Source organism: Narcine bancroftii, chromosome 8 (assembly GCF_036971445.1).
Source record: "Narcine bancroftii isolate sNarBan1 chromosome 8, sNarBan1.hap1, whole genome shotgun sequence".
NCBI classification, from domain to species: domain Eukaryota; kingdom Metazoa; phylum Chordata; class Chondrichthyes; order Torpediniformes; family Narcinidae; genus Narcine; species Narcine bancroftii.
This window is the reverse complement of record NC_091476.1, coordinates 176,906,583-176,926,156: the sequence shown is the minus strand read 5'-3', so window position 1 is coordinate 176,926,156 and position 19,574 is coordinate 176,906,583. Positions and strand designations below refer to the sequence as shown.

The 19,574-nt window shown below is 41.7% G+C and overlaps 1 protein-coding gene across 17 annotated transcripts in view; it reads left to right on the top strand.

The window, feature by feature from the left end:
- Positions 1–19,574, top strand: part of LOC138741615 (adhesion G protein-coupled receptor B2-like) — a 711,436-nt gene that overhangs the window by 214,558 nt on the left and 477,304 nt on the right. For 16 of the 17 annotated variants that reach the window (XR_011343611.1, XR_011343612.1, XR_011343613.1 and 13 more), the window contains one exon: positions 8,587–8,693. The exons of the other annotated variant lie outside the window; for it this stretch is intronic. Coding sequence is in view for 13 of the 16 variants with exons in the window: in XM_069895953.1 (XP_069752054.1) it covers positions 8,587–8,693 (107 nt within the window). In the remaining 3 variants the exon portion in view is untranslated. The remainder of the gene's footprint in view (positions 1–8,586; positions 8,694–19,574) is intronic. 17 annotated transcript variants of the gene reach the window in all.

Here is a 19,574-nt window from a genome sequence, read left to right as displayed (position 1 = left end):
AGATTTCTAGGCCCTGCACACAACCTGCAACAACGCCACAGAAAACAGAAAGGCAAATGGACCCTCATACCCACCAGTACTATCGCCAACAATGGGGTATGGGGGGCCTTCGATGCTGCCCACCATGTTCATTTCAGGGAAATGCCATGGCTAACTGTCATTGATGGCTGCGGCAGTTAGCCACCGTGACAGTCTCCGCCACGTGTGGGACTCTCTGGAAGGCGCTTCCTAGTTGACACCTGTGCCGAAATAAGTGTCCTCCCCCATCTGCCCCCCCCCCAGCTTACAACACCCAGAACAGCAAGCTGGGCCCAGCACTGAAGGCATAAAAACAGCACTGCCAAAAGAACTTTTGGCACCCTCACCATCCCTCTCCACTTCGGTAGTAACCGGTTCACATTGTTACGAGCCCAAAGGATCCCAAAACCCAGCAGCAATAGACACTCACCATGACAAATGGTTACTTAAACAAAAATTGCTTTTAATTATCTTTAAACATGAAAACAGAGTCAAACTTTAACTTAACTCTATTTTTATTAACTTACTTAACTTAACCTAATATAACCCCCTTCTAAGTGCACATGTGTATAATGTGTGTTAAGTTTAGAAAAGTTTTTCGGTTCACAGTTCAATCTCACTTCTCATTCTTCCAAGTTTACTGGTTGTAGGCAATTTTTAAACTGTGCACAGAATTTAACACGTATAAAGTTCACCAGGCTTTGGTGCTCAAAAGATAATGTTTACCGCTCAGGAGGTTTCTTGTATGTTTGCAGAGAGAGAGATGTGTAGTTCCAGGATTTCCATAACTGAGGTACCACCATTAGTCACCTCAATGGCTTGTTGATGAAACTTGCCCCATCAGGATTCTCCAGATAATAACCTCTTTCTTTCAGGTTACCACTTATTCCAAGAGAAACACTAGACAGCTCATTTTCTCCTCTTGCATGAACCATAAGAGTCGGCCATCCTCCACTCTAGAGCTTCTGTTTCAGTTCCAACAAGCTTCTCGTGGCTGACACTGTTCAGTCTCCCTCTCTCTGAGACACTGAGACTCCCAAACTGCCAGAAAGCCCGAGTGACTTTCTCTCTCTTGCAAAAAAAACCTGACCTTCTCCAGCAAACAATAGAAGTTAGTCTTCTGCTTCATCTGTTGTTTTTAGGTAAACAAGAACCCATTAGTGATCTTTCTGTGATCACTCCAAAACTCTGCAAAGAGCTATCAATAGACTTCATGTCTCCTGCTTGTTGCTTTAAAGACAATAGTCCATTTATTTCCACAGTTGCTGTAAAGTCACTCATAATATGAACTCTCGTATTTTCAAATAAGATCTGTTTTAAAGTGTGTGTATTTAACCTAATCTATCTTTTCCAATTTATCTCCCAAAAATATTCCTAAATATTCTGTCACAATGTGAACATTCACGATTGTGGCAGTGGCACAACTGCTCCTGGGAGCAAACTTCCTGTGAGCCCACTGCCTGCTGGTGGACCTTAAAGAGTGGCATTCGGTGGATGCCAGGACTTTTCAAACCACACCCATGGGGGAAGCTAAGTTACCTGCCTCCCACCTCAACTCCATTACTTTCTTAAACAACGCATCATGCATATCCTGATGGAGTTCCCTTCGATCCACAGTTTTCCTCCATTGAACTGAAACATGCGGTAAGGCACCACATTCTCACTGAGGAGTCCCAGCCTTGGTGCGCCTTCTTCCCCTTGAGAAGTTCACCCTTGCCAAGGAGGATTTTTAAAAACATGGAAGAACTGGAGTAGTGCGGAACTCTGACAGCCCCTGGGCCTCTCCCCGCACATGATCTCGAAGGAAGCAGGAGGTGGAGGCCATGTGGTGATTACTAATGCCTCAATGAGGCCACTACATTGGACAGATACTCTGCACCCCATATCCAAGACTTTACTACTAACTTACAAGGGGCACGGGTACTTTCAAAAGTTGACCTCATCAGGGGCTATCACCAAATCCTGGTCCATCCCAATGACATCCCAACAACTGCCATCATTACCCTTTTTGGACTTTGAGTTCCTGAGAATAGCCTTTGGACTTAAAAATGCAGCTTAAACTTTCCAGAGGCTGATGGATGCGGTGGGCCGGAATCTCACATTCACGTTCACCTATTTGGATGATATTCTCATTGCCATCCCCAAGCACATGGCCCATCTAAGACATCTGTGTAAATGATTAAAGGAATTTGGAATAACTGTAAACCCTGCTGAGTGCCAGTTCAGTCAGGAAATGATTGACTTCCTGGGGCATCGAATCAACAGGCACAGAGCGAATCCCCCACCCTAAAAGGTAGAGGCTGTTTGGTGCTTCACCAAGCCCTGAACAGTGAAAGGGCTGTAAGAATTCGCTGGTATGATTATTTCATACCAGCAGTGGGATTATATTCTCTCCCCACAGCTGATGACAGGAGTGATGTCATAGCAGCACTGGCCATGGATTGGCCGTCGTTCCTGCTACATGTGTTGACACCAAGGACAAAGACGATTAGCTTCCGAGAGGTCTGTGTGGTCGCTGCATTCATCGGACATCTTGTGCACCGAATCATGTCCCGGTTATCAGGCCACTACAATTTTATCATTTTGAAATAGTATATTCCTCAATGTAGTATCAATAATTAACTAAAGAAATTACTTACTAATATGGCAAATACAACAAAATAAAAAGTGAGCCAAAATACTTCAAAATAATTTCCTGACAAGTTTGGAGAAAAATAATGATGGAAAATGCAAGAGTAAAAGTGGAAATATTAGCATAAATTTCACAAATCTCCAGAGCAGTTTATGAGAATAAAAAGCAAACCGATATATGGTGCAAAAAACATTTTGCTGGTGGTACTCAACAGGTTGAGCAGCTGCTGTTTTTTTGTGTCTATCTGATACATGGTGGATACAGCACCACTCCGGTTATCTGTAAATCTGTATCTATCTGATACATGGTGGATACAGCACCACTCTGGTTATCTGTAAATCTGTATCTATCTGATCCGATTATCTGTAAATCCGTATCTATCTGATACATGGTGGACACAGCACCACTCCGGTTATCTGTAAATCTGTATCTATCTGATACATGGTGGATATAGCACCATTCCGATTATCTGTAAATCTATCTATCTGATACATGGTGGATATAGCACCATTCCGATTATCTGTAAATCTATCTATCTGATGCATGGTAGATACAGCACCACTCTGGTTATCTGTAAATCTGTATCTATCTGATACATGGTGGATACAGCACCATTCCGATTATCTGTAAATCTGTAACTATCTGATACATGGTGGATACAGCACCACTCCGGTTATCTGTAAAGCTGTATCTATCTGATACATGGTGGATAGAGCACCACTCCGATTATCTGTAAATCTGTGTCGCCCTGATAAATGATAAATACAGCACCACACCGATTATCTGTAAATCTGTATCTATCTGATACATGGTGGATACAGCACCACTACGATTATCTGTAAATCTGTAACTATCTGATACATGGTGGATACAGCACCACTCCGGTTATCTGTAAATCTGTATCTATCTGATACATGGTGGATACAGCACCACTCCGATTATCTGTAAATCTGTATCTATCAGATACATGGTGGATACAGCACCTCTCCGATTATCTGTAAATCTGTATCTATCCGATACATGGTGGATACAGCACCACTCCGATTATCTGTAAATCTGTATCTATCCGATACATGGTGAATACAGCACCACTCCGATTATCTGTAAATCTGTATCTATCTGATACATGGTGGATACAGCACCTCTCCGATTATCTGTAAATCTGTATCTATCTGATACATGGTGGATACAGCACCACTCCGATTATCTGTAAATCTGTATTTATCTGATACATGGTGGATACAGCACCACTCCGATTATCTGTAAATCTGTATCTATCTGATACATGGTGGATACAGCACCACTCTGATTATCTGTAAATCTGTATCTATCTGATACATGGTGGATACAGCACCACTCCGGTTATCTGTAAATCTGTATCTATCTGATACATGGTGGATACAGCACCACTACGATTATCTGTAAATCTGTATCTATCTGATACATGGTGGATACAGCACCACTCCGGTTATCTGTAAATCTGTATCTATCTGATACATGGTGGATACAGCACCACTCCGATTATCTGTAAATCCGTATCTATCTGATACATGGTGGACACAGCACCACTCCGGTTATCTGTAAATCTGTATCTATCTGATACATGGTGGATATAGCACCATTCCGATTATCTGTAAATCTATCTATCTGATACATGGTGGATATAGCACCATTCCGATTATCTGTAAATCTATCTATCTGATACATGGTAGATACAGCACCACTCTGGTTATCTGTAAATCTGTATCTATCTGATACATGGTGGATACAACACCATTCCGATTATCTGTAAATCTGTAACTATCTGATACATGGTGGATACAGCACCACTCCGGTTATCTGTAAAGCTGTATCTATCTGATACATGGTAGACAGAGCACCACTCCGATTATCTGTAAATCTGTGTCGCCCTGATAAATGATAAATACAGCACCACACTGATTATCTGTAAATCTGTATCTATCTGATACATGGTGGATACAGCACCATTCCGATTATCTGTAAATCTGTATCTATCTGATACATGGTGGATACAGCACCATTCCGATTATCTGTAAATCTGTAACTATCTGATACATGGTGGATACAGCACCACTCCGGTTATCTGTAAAGCTGTATCTATCTGATACATGGTGGATAGAGCACCACTCCGATTATCTGTAAATCTGTGTCGCCCTGATAAATGATAAATACAGCACCACACCGATTATCTGTAAATCTGTATCTATCTGATACATGGTGGATACAGCACCACTACGATTATCTGTAAATCTGTAACTATCTGATACATGGTGGATACAGCACCACTCCGGTTATCTGTAAATCTGTATCTATCTGACACATGGTGGATACAGCACCACTCCGATTATCTAAATCTGTATCTATCAGATACATGGTGGATACAGCACCTCTCCGATTATCTGTAAATCTGTATCTATCCGATACATGGTGGATACAGCACCACTCCGATTATCTGTAAATCTGTATCTATCCGATACATGGTGAATACAGCACCACTCCGATTATCTGTAAATCTGTATCTATCTGATACATGGTGGATTCAGCACCACTCCGATTATCTGTAAATCTGTATTTATCTGATACATGGTGGATACAGCACCACTCCGATTATCTGTAAATCTGTATCTATCTGATACATGGTGGATACAGCACCACTCCGATTATCTGTAAATCTGTATCTATCTGATACATGGTGGATACAGCACCACTACGATTATCTGTAAATCTGTAACTATCTGATACATGGTGGATACAGCACCACTCCGGTTATCTGTAAATCTGTATCTATCTGATACATGGTGGATACAGCACCACTCCGATTATCTGTAAATCTGTATCTATCAGATACATGGTGGATACAGCACCTCTCCGATTATCTGTAAATCTGTATCTATCCGATACATGGTGGATACAGCACCACTCCGATTATCTGTAAATCTGTATCTATCCGATACATGGTGAATACAGCACCACTCCGATTATCTGTAAATCTGTATCTATCTGATACATGGTGGATACAGCACCTCTCCGATTATCTGTAAATCTGTATCTATCTGATACATGGTGGATACAGCACCACTCCGATTATCTGTAAATCTGTATTTATCTGATACATGTTGGATACAGCACCACTCCGATTATCTGTAAATCTGTATCTATCTGATACATGGTGGATACAGCACCACTCCGATTATCTGTAAATCTGTATCTATCTGATACATGGTGGATACAGCACCACTCCGGTTATCTGTAAATCTGTATCTATCTGATACATGGTGGATACAGCACCACTACGATTATCTGTAAATCTGTATCTATCTGATACATGGTGGATACAGCACCACTCCGGTTATCTGTAAATCTGTATCTATCTGATACATGGTGGATACAGCACCACTCCGATTATCTGTAAATCCGTATCTATCTGATACATGGTGGACACAGCACCACTCCGGTTATCTGTAAATCTGTATCTATCTGATACATGGTGGATATAGCACCATTCCGATTATCTGTAAATCTATCTATCTGATACATGGTGGATATAGCACCATTCCGATTATCTGTAAATCTATCTATCTGATACATGGTAGATACAGCACCACTCTGGTTATCTGTAAATCTGTATCTATCTGATACATGGTGGATACAGCACCATTCCGATTATCTGTAAATCTGTAACTATCTGATACATGGTGGATACAGCACCACTCCGGTTATCTGTAAAGCTGTATCTATCTGATACATGGTAGATAGAGCACCACTCCGATTATCTGTAAATCTGTGTCGCCCTGATAAATGATAAATACAGCACCACACTGATTATCTGTAAATCTGTATCTATCTGATACATGGTGGATACAGCACCATTCCGATTATCTGTAAATCTGTATCTATCTGATACATGGTGGATACAGCACCATTCCGATTATCTGTAAATCTGTATCTATCAGATACATGGTGGATACAGCACCACTCCGGTTATCTGTAAAGCTGTATCTATCTGATACATGGTGGATAGAGCACCACTCCGATTATCTGTAAATCTGTGTCGCCCTGATAAATGATAAATACAGCACCACACCGATTATCTGTAAATCTGTATCTATCTGATACATGGTGGATACAGCACCACTACGATTATCTGTAAATCTGTAACTATCTGATACATGGTGGATACAGCACCACTCCGGTTATCTGTAAATCTGTATCTATCTGACACATGGTGGATACAGCACCACTCCGATTATCTAAATCTGTATCTATCAGATACATGGTGGATACAGCACCTCTCCGATTATCTGTAAATCTGTATCTATCCGATACATGGTGGATACAGCACCACTCCGATTATCTGTAAATCTGTATCTATCCGATACATGGTGAATACAGCACCACTCCGATTATCTGTAAATCTGTATCTATCTGATACATGGTGGATTCAGCACCACTCCGATTATCTGTAAATCTGTATTTATCTGATACATGGTGGATACAGCACCACTCCGATTATCTGTAAATCTGTATCTATCTGATACATGGTGGATACAGCACCACTCCGATTATCTGTAAATCTGTATCTATCTGATACATGGTGGATACAGCACCACTCCGGTTATCTGTAAATCTGTATCTATCTGATACATGGTGGATACAGCACCACTACAATTATCTGTAAATCTGTATCTATCTGATACATGGTGGATACAGCACCACTCCGGTTATCTGTAAATCTGTATCTATCTGATACATGGTGGATACAGCACCACTCCGATTATCTGTAAATCTGTATCTATCTGATACATGGTGGATACAGCACCACTCCGATTATCGGAAATGGTTGAAACTACACCTATGTCGGATAAATGATTTTTTCAGTTAACTGATCATTTTTTAAAAAACACCACAGTAGCAACAGCCAATCACGTATTAATTTTTAAACAACCAAACAACAAGGGAAGGTATTTTAAGCATTAAAATAATGTTTAATTTTCACTAAATGTGCTGGCTGTAATACCACAGCTGATCAGTGAGACCCCCCCAACCACCGCCGCCACTGATCCCCAACATGTCCTCACTGCTGCCTTTGATTCCTGGGGAGGTTCCCGGGCTGGTGGAACACTCACTGGTGAGTCACCTGAGCTCCTGATGACGACACCTGAGTCCTGACTCCGAATCCTCCCCTCGGCCAAGGGGAGTCCAGTGTCCGTGAGGTAGGAGTCCGAGGGGAAGGTTTGGAGTCAGCATCAGTAGCTCCGCTGTACCAGGGAGAGGAGGGAGGGAAGGAACTCCATTGAGACTGAGGTCCCGCTCCTACCCAGGAGTCCTCTCTCCTTGATAACACCAGGATAAGGGATTCTTCTGACTTCTTGCAGCTGGGGACAGTGATACCCAGTTTGAAAAGGAGAGTTGGAGAGAAGAGTCAATAGGGGTAGGTAAAATAAGAAATGAAAAGAGAGAGGGGAAGGATTTACCTGAAATGAGGACAATCGTCGTTCGAATTCCACGTTGAGGAAATTTTCTTTTCAACCTGTGAGGTCAGTTCACCTCCAAAAAGATTTCAGATAAATTATGATTTCAGCTAATCGGAGTTATACTGTATAAAGTAATTATACAGGCTCTCTAAAGTTAAAAATGTTTAAATAAACATACATACATTCTTGTTTGATACTACTTTATGCTTACCTAAAAAAACTGACTCAAGGTTGGTGAATACCTGTGAATATAGATCGCTAATCAGTCTAGCTTTACACTATTTGTTACATTAATCCAAGAGCTGCCAATTTAATAATTTGCGTTATTACATTAAACTGAACAGAAACTTTAATGTGATATCTGAAAAGACATCGAATTCATAGGGAGGAATGCTGTTCCCATATTATGTTGATTTTTTTTTTAATTTCTGTGATACTTAGGCTCGGCCAGTCGCCGATGTTTGTTAAATTCCCGTGGAATTGCATTTTGGGGCCCACCAAGTTTTGCAAGATGTGTCTCGCATGATTACAGGCATCTTCACGTGTCGGTAGGTACAAATCACTTCTTCTACATCATGTATCAATGAGAAATATAATGAAGCTAATAATCGTAGTATAGAGGGTTAAGAATTTACAGTCAGGATTCCAGGCATAAACATAGAACAGCATAGTTCAGTCTTTTTGGCCCACGATGTTGTATATACTGGTAAACCTATTCAACTTCATACCTTCCCTACCTCACATGCATGTGCCTGTCAGTGTGTTTTAAATGTACAGTTTGTAACAACGTCGCCACTACCCCTGGCAATGCAATTCAGGCACCCATGACTCTGTGTAAAAAATAAATAAATAAATAAATAGATTGATGACCCCCCTGACAACTCCCTAAACTTTTCTGAAATGTCAGTTACATATCTTTACTTCCTATGGACACTTTGAGACCTGTTGAGTTCCTCCAGCATCTCTGTTTTCAGTCCAATCATAGCACCTGCAGACTTTCGTGTTTCACTACAATATTCTACTGTGGTCTAACCAGAGTTTTATAGAGCTGAAACATTACCTCTTGGATCTTGCACTCAATTCTCTGTCTAATAAAGGCCAGCATGACATAAGCCTTCTTAACTACCGTATAAACTTATGTGACTTTGAGTATTCTGTGGATTTGAAACCCAAAGACACTCTGTTCTTGCACACCATTAAAAATCCTGCCAGTAACCATGTACTCTACTTTTAATTTCAACCTTCCAAAATGCATCACATTATACTTATCTAGATTGAATTCCATCTTCAACTTTTCTGTCCAACTCTGTTGTAACGGAGACTGTGATAGCCTGTTGTAACCTAGGACAGCCTTCAACATTATCCATCACACTTCAACCTTCATGTCATCTGTAAGCTTACTGACTCATTTTTCCACTTCTTTATTCAGGTCATTTATAAAAATTACAAAGAGCAGGGTCCCAGAACAGATTCCTGTGGCACTCCACTCATCACTGATTTCCAGGCAGAATATGTTTCATCAACTACTACCCTCTGCTTTCTGCAGGCAAACCAATGCTGGAATTCACGCACTCAATCTTCCATGGGTCCCATGTTTCAGAATGAGAAAACCAAAGGCAAATGCCTTACTAAAAATCCATATACACCACATCTTCTGCTGTACCTTCATCAATTTCTTTTGTCACTTCCTCAGAAGACTTAGACTCATGAGGCATGACCTACCCCTCACAAAGCCATGTTGACTATCCCTGGGAAGACTATGCTTCTCTTAAATGCACTAAATCCCATCCTTAAGAGTCCTCTCCAGTAATTTATCCAGCACTGATGCAAAACTGACTGGTCTATATTTCTCAGGATTCTCCCTGTTAAATTTTATCAGCAAGAGGACTACATTTGCCATTCTCCAATCCTCTGATACTTCCCCTGTGGCCGGGGAGGATGTAATGATCATTGCCAATGCCACAGCAATCTCCTTCCTTACTTCCTGTAGTAACCTTTGAAATATTTCTTTAATTTCCATGGACCTATCAATCTGAATATTTGAAAGAATATTCAACACTTGCTTTTTTTTAACTTTAACATGCTCTGGCACTCAAGTCTGTTCTATACTCACTTCACATTGACCAAGGTCCCTCTCTCTGGTGAACACTGCAGCAAATTATTCATTTAGAGCATCCATTCCATCCTCTCATCATCCTGTTCTTCACATATGCATTAAACACCTTTGGGTTTTCCTTCATCCTACTTGCCAAAGCTTTCTCGTGCCCCCTTCTAGCTTTGTCCTTTCTTGTTTGTTCCTGACTACCATATAATTCTCATGATCCCTTCTGACCATTTTCTTAATAAACCTTATGTATGCTTCCTTCTTCCCACTAACTAGCTGTCCCACCTCTTTTGTCAACCATGGTTCCCTTATCTTTTTCCTGTCTCACTGGGACATTTCTATCTAGAACCCCTCACAAGTTGTTCCTAAATATCCTCCACATAACCTCTGTTCTACCCAAGAAAGTTTCTTCCCAATTTTTACTCTCCCCAGTTACTGTCTAATCCCATCGTAATTAAACCTCCCCCAATTAAACAGTTTACCATTTTGTCTCTTCCTATCCTTGTCCATAGCTATGCTAAAGGTCAGGGAGTTTTGATCACTAAGAGGTCTGCTGCCTGACCAAGTTCATTTCCCACTACCATATCTGGTAGTCATTGAGGCCTATTACTGTTGCCCTCTTTGGTACCAGGATATCGGTGACTACCTTGAAATCCACAGGGACAATGGATGCTGAAATTATGTGTTGGAGATGTCCATAAGGACCTCTGTCAAGTAGTCTGTGCAGTGATTCCATATCCAATCTGGTATGTTGTCTGGTCCCACTGCCTTGTGTGGGTTAACCTTGGATAGGGTTACCCTCACCTCAGCAGCAGCTATGCAGTGGGCCCATTCTTCCTTCAGCATCAGCCTGTTCTTCTCATCAAACCGTGCTGAGAAGATGTTCAGTCTGTTCGGAGTGGAGGTGTTGTTGTTGTTGACTCGTAAGGTTGTCTTGTGGTCTGTTATGGTCTTGATTCCTTGCCACATGTGTTTTGTGTCACCAGTGTTGTTCAGCTGCCTCTGGATCTTCTGTGCATACCCACGCTTTGCCTTCTAAATTGCACGGGAGGATTCAGCCCTGGCTGATCTTTGTCCATCTTGTCTCCTGTCCAGAAGGCAGCATCACGAGCTCTGTAAAACACAATACTGGAGAAACTCAGCAGGTCAAACAGTGTCCTTTATATAACAAAATTAAAAATATATAACCGACATTTCAGGTTTGTGCCCTTCATCAGGTATGGAAAAATGTTGGCAGACATCCAAACAAAAGAGTAGGTTGAGGGAGGTATGATCACAAAGGCAGGAGGTGGAATCGGGTCTGGGTGAGTACATGGTCATAGAGCTTGAGAGCACCTTCGATAATAATTGCCATTGTCTATGAGGCCACCAATTGTTGTATCATCTGCAAACTTTATAACCATGCTAATTACATTCTCATCCAAATCATTAATATCAGAATCTGTCCAGTTATTTTCACATGACTGACATTAGGTTAACTGGCCTGCAGTTCCCTAGCTTGTTCTTGCAGCCCAACTTAATTAAAGGCACAACATAATCCACTCTCCATTTTATTGGTACCTCACCCATGGTTAACAGTGATACAAATGTTTCCACCAGGGCACCTACTATTTCTTCTCTGGGTTAATAGGATGCCCCTCACTTGGTCAGGCCCGGGGAATAATCCACCTTCATACACTATAAGACTGCCAACACCTCGTCTTCTGTAATGTGGATATGTTTCCTTCCTTGAATTCTCTAGCTTTCATGACCTTCTCCATGATAAATACAGACTCGGACTTACTTTATAGCTTCTGTTTTCATTTTACATTCTTACTCCATTTTGGCGAAAAAGGAATGCAGTCTTCTGGGGCACCATCTCTTACACATCCCTTTGTTTAATTGATGTCAGTGATTCCCAACTCTCCCCTCTTTCTTTGATTCAATCACTGGAAAGCAAGGTCACCTTCTAAAAATTTGCATAGAATATTTTATGCGATCACTTCAGTGACCATGACTTTGATTCTACTGCATGATCAGCGAATGATGCAGCTTCATCCTTTCCCACTCCCTTCTACTTCATTAATCCACTGCAACTTAACCTCATCAGTAATTAGATTTCCGACTTGCTTGGGTTATCTTTAAATGTGCAATATATCACTCCGTCCTCCCTCCATAAACAAGGAAGATTAAAGTTCACAGAAAATTAATTTGGTTCTTGTATTTTACTTTCATAAGCATTTCATTAGCGAGACTTCAAGATCATTTTTGCAGAAGCTTTCTCGTGAATAAAAGGCAACATTGTTTTTGAGATTTAAAGAAAGTAAATAATGGGAAACAAAATCAGTGTCACAATTCTTTTCTGGTTATATTGTGATAACTAGTAGTTTGTTTACACTTTGAAGCAAAAACTTAGGCTTTCTGATTTAATGCCCTGAATCCTTTGTTTCAAGGAGGTCTGTATAATTCCTGTGATTTTTAATCCCCAGTCCCCATTTGAATATTTCAGCATTAAAAATTATTGGAGAGACATCATGACTGGTGGGTGGGAAAGAAATTGGATCAACAACCTAAATTTCCAATTAGTTCTCAGTATGAAATTAGCACTGGATTGGGATTTTGCAGCTCACTCTCCTGACCCAGCAATACATCCCTGTGATAGTACAGGATACTATCACCATTGTATATACTTGTATATATTTACATATAGTAGTAGTGATTGGCTGAGAGCCGTAGCCACGCCCACTGGCAGGTCATTTAGGGATGCTCCTAACCAGACCCAGGTCAGTCTGGACTGGTCGACCTCGATGTAATATGCTCCAGTCTTTTGCTAATAAAAGCTTTGGTTTGAGTCATTCGATGCGCTACAATCCCAAATCCCAATTCCAACTGCAAGCATAACCATTCATGAACCCCAGTGTTCCCAACCATGGTTCCAGTCACATGCCTGGCCCTGTAATACTTGAAGATGTGGATTTGCAGAACACAAGGACTTTGTGACCAAACAGATGAACAAGATGATGGACCTTCAGGATATCTACACAATTAACATGTATTACTGGGCCAGAAATGTGATATAATTTACTATAATTTAAAATCTGGTAACTTGAGAAAGAAAACAACAAAGAAACACATTGAAATAGGAAATTTTACCACATCTATGGAGTGGAAAAGAGAAATTTGTTAATTTTAGGATTGGGTTCTATGGCTTTAACTTACCAAATCAAAAGATCGGGTGATCTTTCTTGAGCCGGTACTGGAACAAAGAATTAAAGAATCAGGTTACTACAGGCTCGAGACTGCTCATGTGGCCCGAATATAGGTATTCTCCAGAATCAGCACCCCATGCACACTTTGACACAGATTACATTATGAGCAATGAATCGAACAAGTGCAAGTGAGCTGTTGCTTCACCAGAAATGTCTGGGTCTGTGTGTGAAGAGTAGAAAAGGCGAGAGCATCTTGCGCAGTTATATGGGAAAAGGTTTTCCTCACCATTCCAGTTCTTCACCTGAAATGTTGACTTTATTTCCCACACAACCAATGCCCAGTGCTTCGTGCCATTTGTACATCATCAGTCGGTACATCGAGTTAAAACCAATCTGTTTTCTAACCACCTGCTTATACTTAAAGTTTAACACTGTTGTGGTAGTTAAGAGTTGAAATGATGATGAGAGTTTATTATTATATTCATAAGTAGAATGTATGGATGTACTGGAATATTTTCCTACAGTTACATAAAATACATCATCAAGCAATAGGTATAAATGAATTACTAGGAGGGAAAAATAATAAGTGCAAACTGATTAATATTTATACTGCAATTAGTGCCAAAAAATGCAATGTACAAAAGTGCGTAAAAATCTTTGGTGGCCCTGGAGTAGGATTCTAGTTCATGTAGCAGGGAGGGGTTCAAGGGCCTGTTAGCTTTTGGACACAAAATTGTTCTTCAACCTGGAGTAGGATTCTAGTTCATGTAGCAGGAAGGGGTTCAAGAGCCTGTTAGCTTTTGGACACAAACCTGTTCTTCAACCTGGAGCTAAGGATTCTAGTTCATGTAGCAGGGAGGGGTTCAAGAGCCTGTTAGCTTTTGGACACAAACCTGTTCTTCAAACTGGAGCTAAGGATCCTAGTTCATGTAGCAGGGAGGGGTTCAAGGGCCTGTTAGCTTTTGGACACAAACCTGTTCTTCAACCTGGAGCTAAGGATCCTAGTTCATGTAGCAGGGAGGGGTTCAAGAGCCTGTTAGCTTTTGGACACAAACCTGTTCTTCAACCTGGAGTAGGATTCTAGTTCATGTAGCAGGGAGGGGTTCAAGGGCCTGTTAGCTTTTGGACACAAACCTGTTCTTCAACCTGGAGTAGTATTCTAGTTCATGTAGCAGGGAGAGGTTCAGGAGCCTGTTAGCTTTTGGACACAAACCTGTTCTTCAACCTGGAGTAGGATTCTAGTTCATGTAGCAGGGAGAGGTTCAAGAGCCTGTTAGCTTTTGGACACAAACCTGTTCTTCAACCTGGAGTAGGATAATAGTTCATGTAGCAGGGAGGGGTTCAAGGGCCTGTTAGCTTTTGGACACAAACCTGTTCTTCAACCTGGAGTAGGATTCTAGTTCATGTCGCAGGGAGGGGTTCAAGGGCCTATTAGCTTTTGGACACAAACCTGTTCTTCAACCTGGAGCTAAGGATTCTAGTTCATGTAGCAGGGAGGGGTTCAAGGGCCTGTTAGCTTTTGGACACAAACCTGTTCTTCAACCTGCAGTAGGATTCCAGTTCATGTAGCAGGGAGGGGTTCAAGAGCCTGTTAGCTTTTGGACACAAACCTGTTCTTCAACCTGGAGTAGGATTCTAGTTCATGTAGCAGGGAGGGGTTCAAGAGCCTGTTAGCTTTTGGACACAAACCTGTTCTTCAACCTGGAGTAGGATTCCAGTTCATGTAGCAGGGAGGGGTTCAAGAGCCTGTTAGCTTTTGGACACAAACCTGTTCTTCAACCTGGAGCTCAGGATTCTAGTTCATGTAGCAGGAAGGGGTTCAAGAGCCTGTTAGCTTTTGGACACAAACCTGTTCTTCAACCTGGAGCTAAGGATTCTAGTTCATGTAGCAGGGAGGGGTTCAAGGGCCTGTTAGCTTTTGGACACAAAATTGTTCTTCAACCTGGAGTAGGATTCTAGTTCATGTAGCAGGGAGGGGTTCAAGGGCCTGTTAGCTTTTGGACACAAAATTGTTCTTCAACCTGGAGTAGGATTCTAGTTCATGTAGCAGGAAGGGGTTCAAGAGCCTGTTAGCTTTTGGACACAAACCTGTTCTTCAACCTGGAGCTAAGGATTCTAGTTCATGTAGCAGGGAGGGGTTCAAGAGCCTGTTAGCTTTTGGACACAAACCTGTTCTTCAAACTGGAGCTAAGGATCCTAGTTCATGTAGCAGGGAGGGGTTCAAGGGCCTGTTAGCTTTTGGACACAAACCTGTTCTTCAACCTGGAGCTAAGGATTCTAGTTCATGTAGCAGGGAGGGGTTCAAGGGCCTGTTAGCTTTTGGACACAAACCTGTTCTTCAACCTGGAGTAGGATTCTAGTTCATGTAGCAGGGAGGGGTTCAAGAGCCTGTTAGCTTTTGGACACAAACCTGTTCTTCAACCTGGAGTAGGATTCTAGTTCATGTAGCAGGGAGGGGTTCAAGGGCCTGTTAGCTTTTGGACACAAACCTGTTCTTCAACCTGGAGTAGTATTCTAGTTCATGTAGCAGGGAGAGGTTCAGGAGCCTGTTAGCTTTTGGACACAAACCTGTTCTTCAACCTGGAGTAGGATTCTAGTTCATGTAGCAGGGAGAGGTTCAAGAGCCTGTTAGCTTTTGGACACAAACCTGTTCTTCAACCTGGAGTAGGATAATAGTTCATGTAGCAGGGAGGGGTTCAAGGGCCTGTTAGCTTTTGGACACAAACCTGTTCTTCAACCTGGAGTAGGATTCTAGTTCATGTCGCAGGGAGGGGTTCAAGGGCCTGTTAGCTTTTGGACACAAACCTGTTCTTCAACCTGGAGCTAAGGATTCTAGTTCATGTAGCAGGGAGGGGTTCAAGGGCCTGTTAGCTTTTGGACACAAACCTGTTCTTCAACCTGGAGTAGGATTCTAGTTCATGTAGCAGGGAGGGGTTCAAGAGCCTGTTAGCTTTTGGACACAAACCTGTTCTTCAACCTGGAGTAGGATTCTAGTTCATGTAGCAGGGAGGGGTTCAAGAGCCTGTTAGCTTTTGGACACAAACCTGTTCTTCAACCTGGAGTTGGATTCCAGTTCATGTAGCAGGGAGGGGTTCAAGAGCCTGTTAGCTTTTGGACACAAACCTGTTCTTCAACCTGGAGCTCAGGATTCTAGTTCATGTAGCAGGGAGGGTTTCAAGAGCCTGTTAGCTTTTGGACACAAACCTGTTCTTCAACCTGGAGTAGGATTCTAGTTTGTGTAGAAGGGAGGGGTTCAAGGGCCTGTTAGCTTTTGGACACAAACCTGTTCTTCAACCTGTAGTAGGATTCTAGTTCATGTAGCAGGGAGGGGTTCAGGAGCCTGTTAGCTTTTGGACACAAACCTGTTCTTCAACCTGGAGTAGGATTCTAGTTCATGTAGCAGGGAGGGGTTCAAGGGCCTGTTAGCTTTTGGACACAAACCTGTTCTTCAACCTGGAGTAGGATTCTAGTTCATGTAGCAGGGAGGGGTTCAAGAGCCTGTTAGCTTTTGGACACAAACCTGTTCTACAACCTGGAGTAGGATTCTAGTTCATCTAGCAGCGAGAGGTTCAAGAGCCCGTTAGCTTTTGGATACAAACCTGTTCTTCAACCTGGAGTAGGATTCTAGTTCATGTAGCAGGGAGGGGTTCAAGGGCGTGTTAGCTTTTGGACACAAACCTGTTCTTCAACCTGGAGTAGGATTCTAGTTCATGTAGCAGGGAGAGGTTCAAGAGCCTGTTAGCTTTTGGACACAAACCTGTTCTTCAACCTGGAGTAGGATTATAGTTCATGTAGCAGGGAGGGGTTCAAGGGCCTGTTAGCTTTTGGACACAAACCTGTTCTTCAACCTGGAGTAGGATTCTAGTTCATGTAGCAGGGAGGGGTTCAAGGGCCTGTTAGCTTTTGGACACAAACCTGTTCTTCAACCTGGAGCTAAGGATTCTAGTTCATGTAGCAGGGAGGGGTTCAAGGGCCTGTTAGCTTTTGGACACAAACCTGTTCTTCAACGTGGAGTAGGATTCTAGTTCATGTAGCAGGGAGAGGTTCAAGAGCCTGTTAGCTTTTGGACACAAACCTGTTCTTCAAGCTGGAGTAGGATTCTAGTTCATGTAGCAGGGAGGGGTTCAAGAGCCTGTTAGCTTTTGGACACAAACCTGTTCTTCAACCTGGAGTAGGATTCTAGTTCATGTAGCAGGGAGGGGTTCAAGAGCCTGTTAGCTTTTGGACACAAACCTGTTCTTCAACCTGGAGCTAAGGATTCTAGTTCATGTAGCAGGGAGGGGTTCAAGAGCCTGTTAGCTTTTGGACACAAACCTGTTCTTCAACCTGGAGTAGGATTCTAGTTCATGTAGCAGGGAGGGGTTCAAGGGCCTGTTAGCTTTTGGACACAAACCTGTTCTTCAACCTGGAGTAGGATTCTAGTTCATGTAGCAGGGAGGGGTTCAAGAGCCTGTTAGCTTTTTGACACAAACCTGTTCTTCAACCTGGAGCTAAAGATTCTAGTTCATGTAGCAGGGAGGGGTTCAAGAGCCTGTTAGCTTTTGGAAACAAACCTGTTCTTCAACCTGGAGCTAAGGATTCTAGTTCATGTAGCATTGACAGGTTCAAGAGCCTGTTAGCTTTTGGACACAAACCTGTTCTTCAACCTGGAGCTAATGGACTTTAGGTTTCTATGCTTTCTGCTCCTTAATGATGCTGGCTGCTCTCACTGTAGATATCTTCAATGGACAAGAGTTTGTACTTCCTGCAACCTTCAATACTAATGATCTTCCTTATTTTCTGTTTGCTCAGATGCTAAGTGACGAATTAAGAAAGCAGTTGAAATGAAAGTTTTTGTCAGTATACTTTTCCTTAATGTATTTTTTTAATGTATCTTTCTTTGAATTCTGCAATATACAATTATCTACATTTTTACAGTACACCTGTAATATAAACCCCCCCCCCCCCAAGTGGGGAGGGGGTAAAGATATATGGAGAATGATTCTTATCTAAATAATAAATTTGAATTTTTTTCTTAAATTATATTATTTAACATATAATGTACAAAATACAATTTATTTGTGTGCAGTAATGTTGCTTGACCTCTGGTAGTATGTGGATTTAACTTCATGTCCCTTAAAAACACACACACACAAACACTCCCAGAAGTTGAGAGCATTTACATTTAGACATATAGCACAATAACAGGCCCTTCGGCCCACAAGCATGTGTCAACCAATTATACCCAATTAACCTACAGATGTTGGAATGTCTTTGGATTTGTTACTGGGTTCTGTGTAAATATAATCTGGATGTTTGATATGATAGAAAGCAATAATTATGCCTGGCGATACTCTACTCAGCAGAGGGAAATAGCAGTTGAAGAATTAACATAATGGCTGCGAACTTGAGTCTCCATTTTATGGACACAAAGTCATAGAGTCATACACCATGGAAGCAGGCCATTCAGCCAGCCTATGCACCAGTGGGGACCTAACCATAATTAATCCCATATTCCAGCATTTAGCTGATAGGCTTCACTGCTGAGGTGATTCAAGTCTTGATGCCTGATAAATGTTGTAAGTGACTCAGCATCCACCACTCTCTCAGGCATTGTATTACAGGAACTTAGCATTTTTCTTTGAATTCTGCAATATACAATTATCTACATTTTTACAGTACACCTGTAATATAACCCCCCCCCCCCCCAAGTGGGGAGGTGCTACATTTTGATAGGACTAATCAGCAAAGGGCATACATGTTAATTAAGGTAGACAATTGAGGAGTGCAGTAGAACAAAGCAATTTAGGATTTATAAAGGTCCACATCATGTTGGGACAAGGAAATCTATTAGTGCTTTAAGTGCTGAGAAGAATTTTGCCAATACTCATTCCCATTCATTGCTATGAATGTACTGGAAAATATGTTTGAGGGATATATGATTCACTACAGACATAATTATGTATTTTTGCTAGAGCTTCAATATCTTGAACATTATTATACAATTTAATTGCAAAGTGGTTTTGAAAAGGGAAAGCTGGAGATTGACTTTCTGGGTGCTCCTCATCTCATCAATTTAGTTGCACTGGAAGGCGTGAAATTACTTTTTTTCAGGGTTTCTTCATTTTATCAAGGTATTCCCAGTGCAACTAGACATT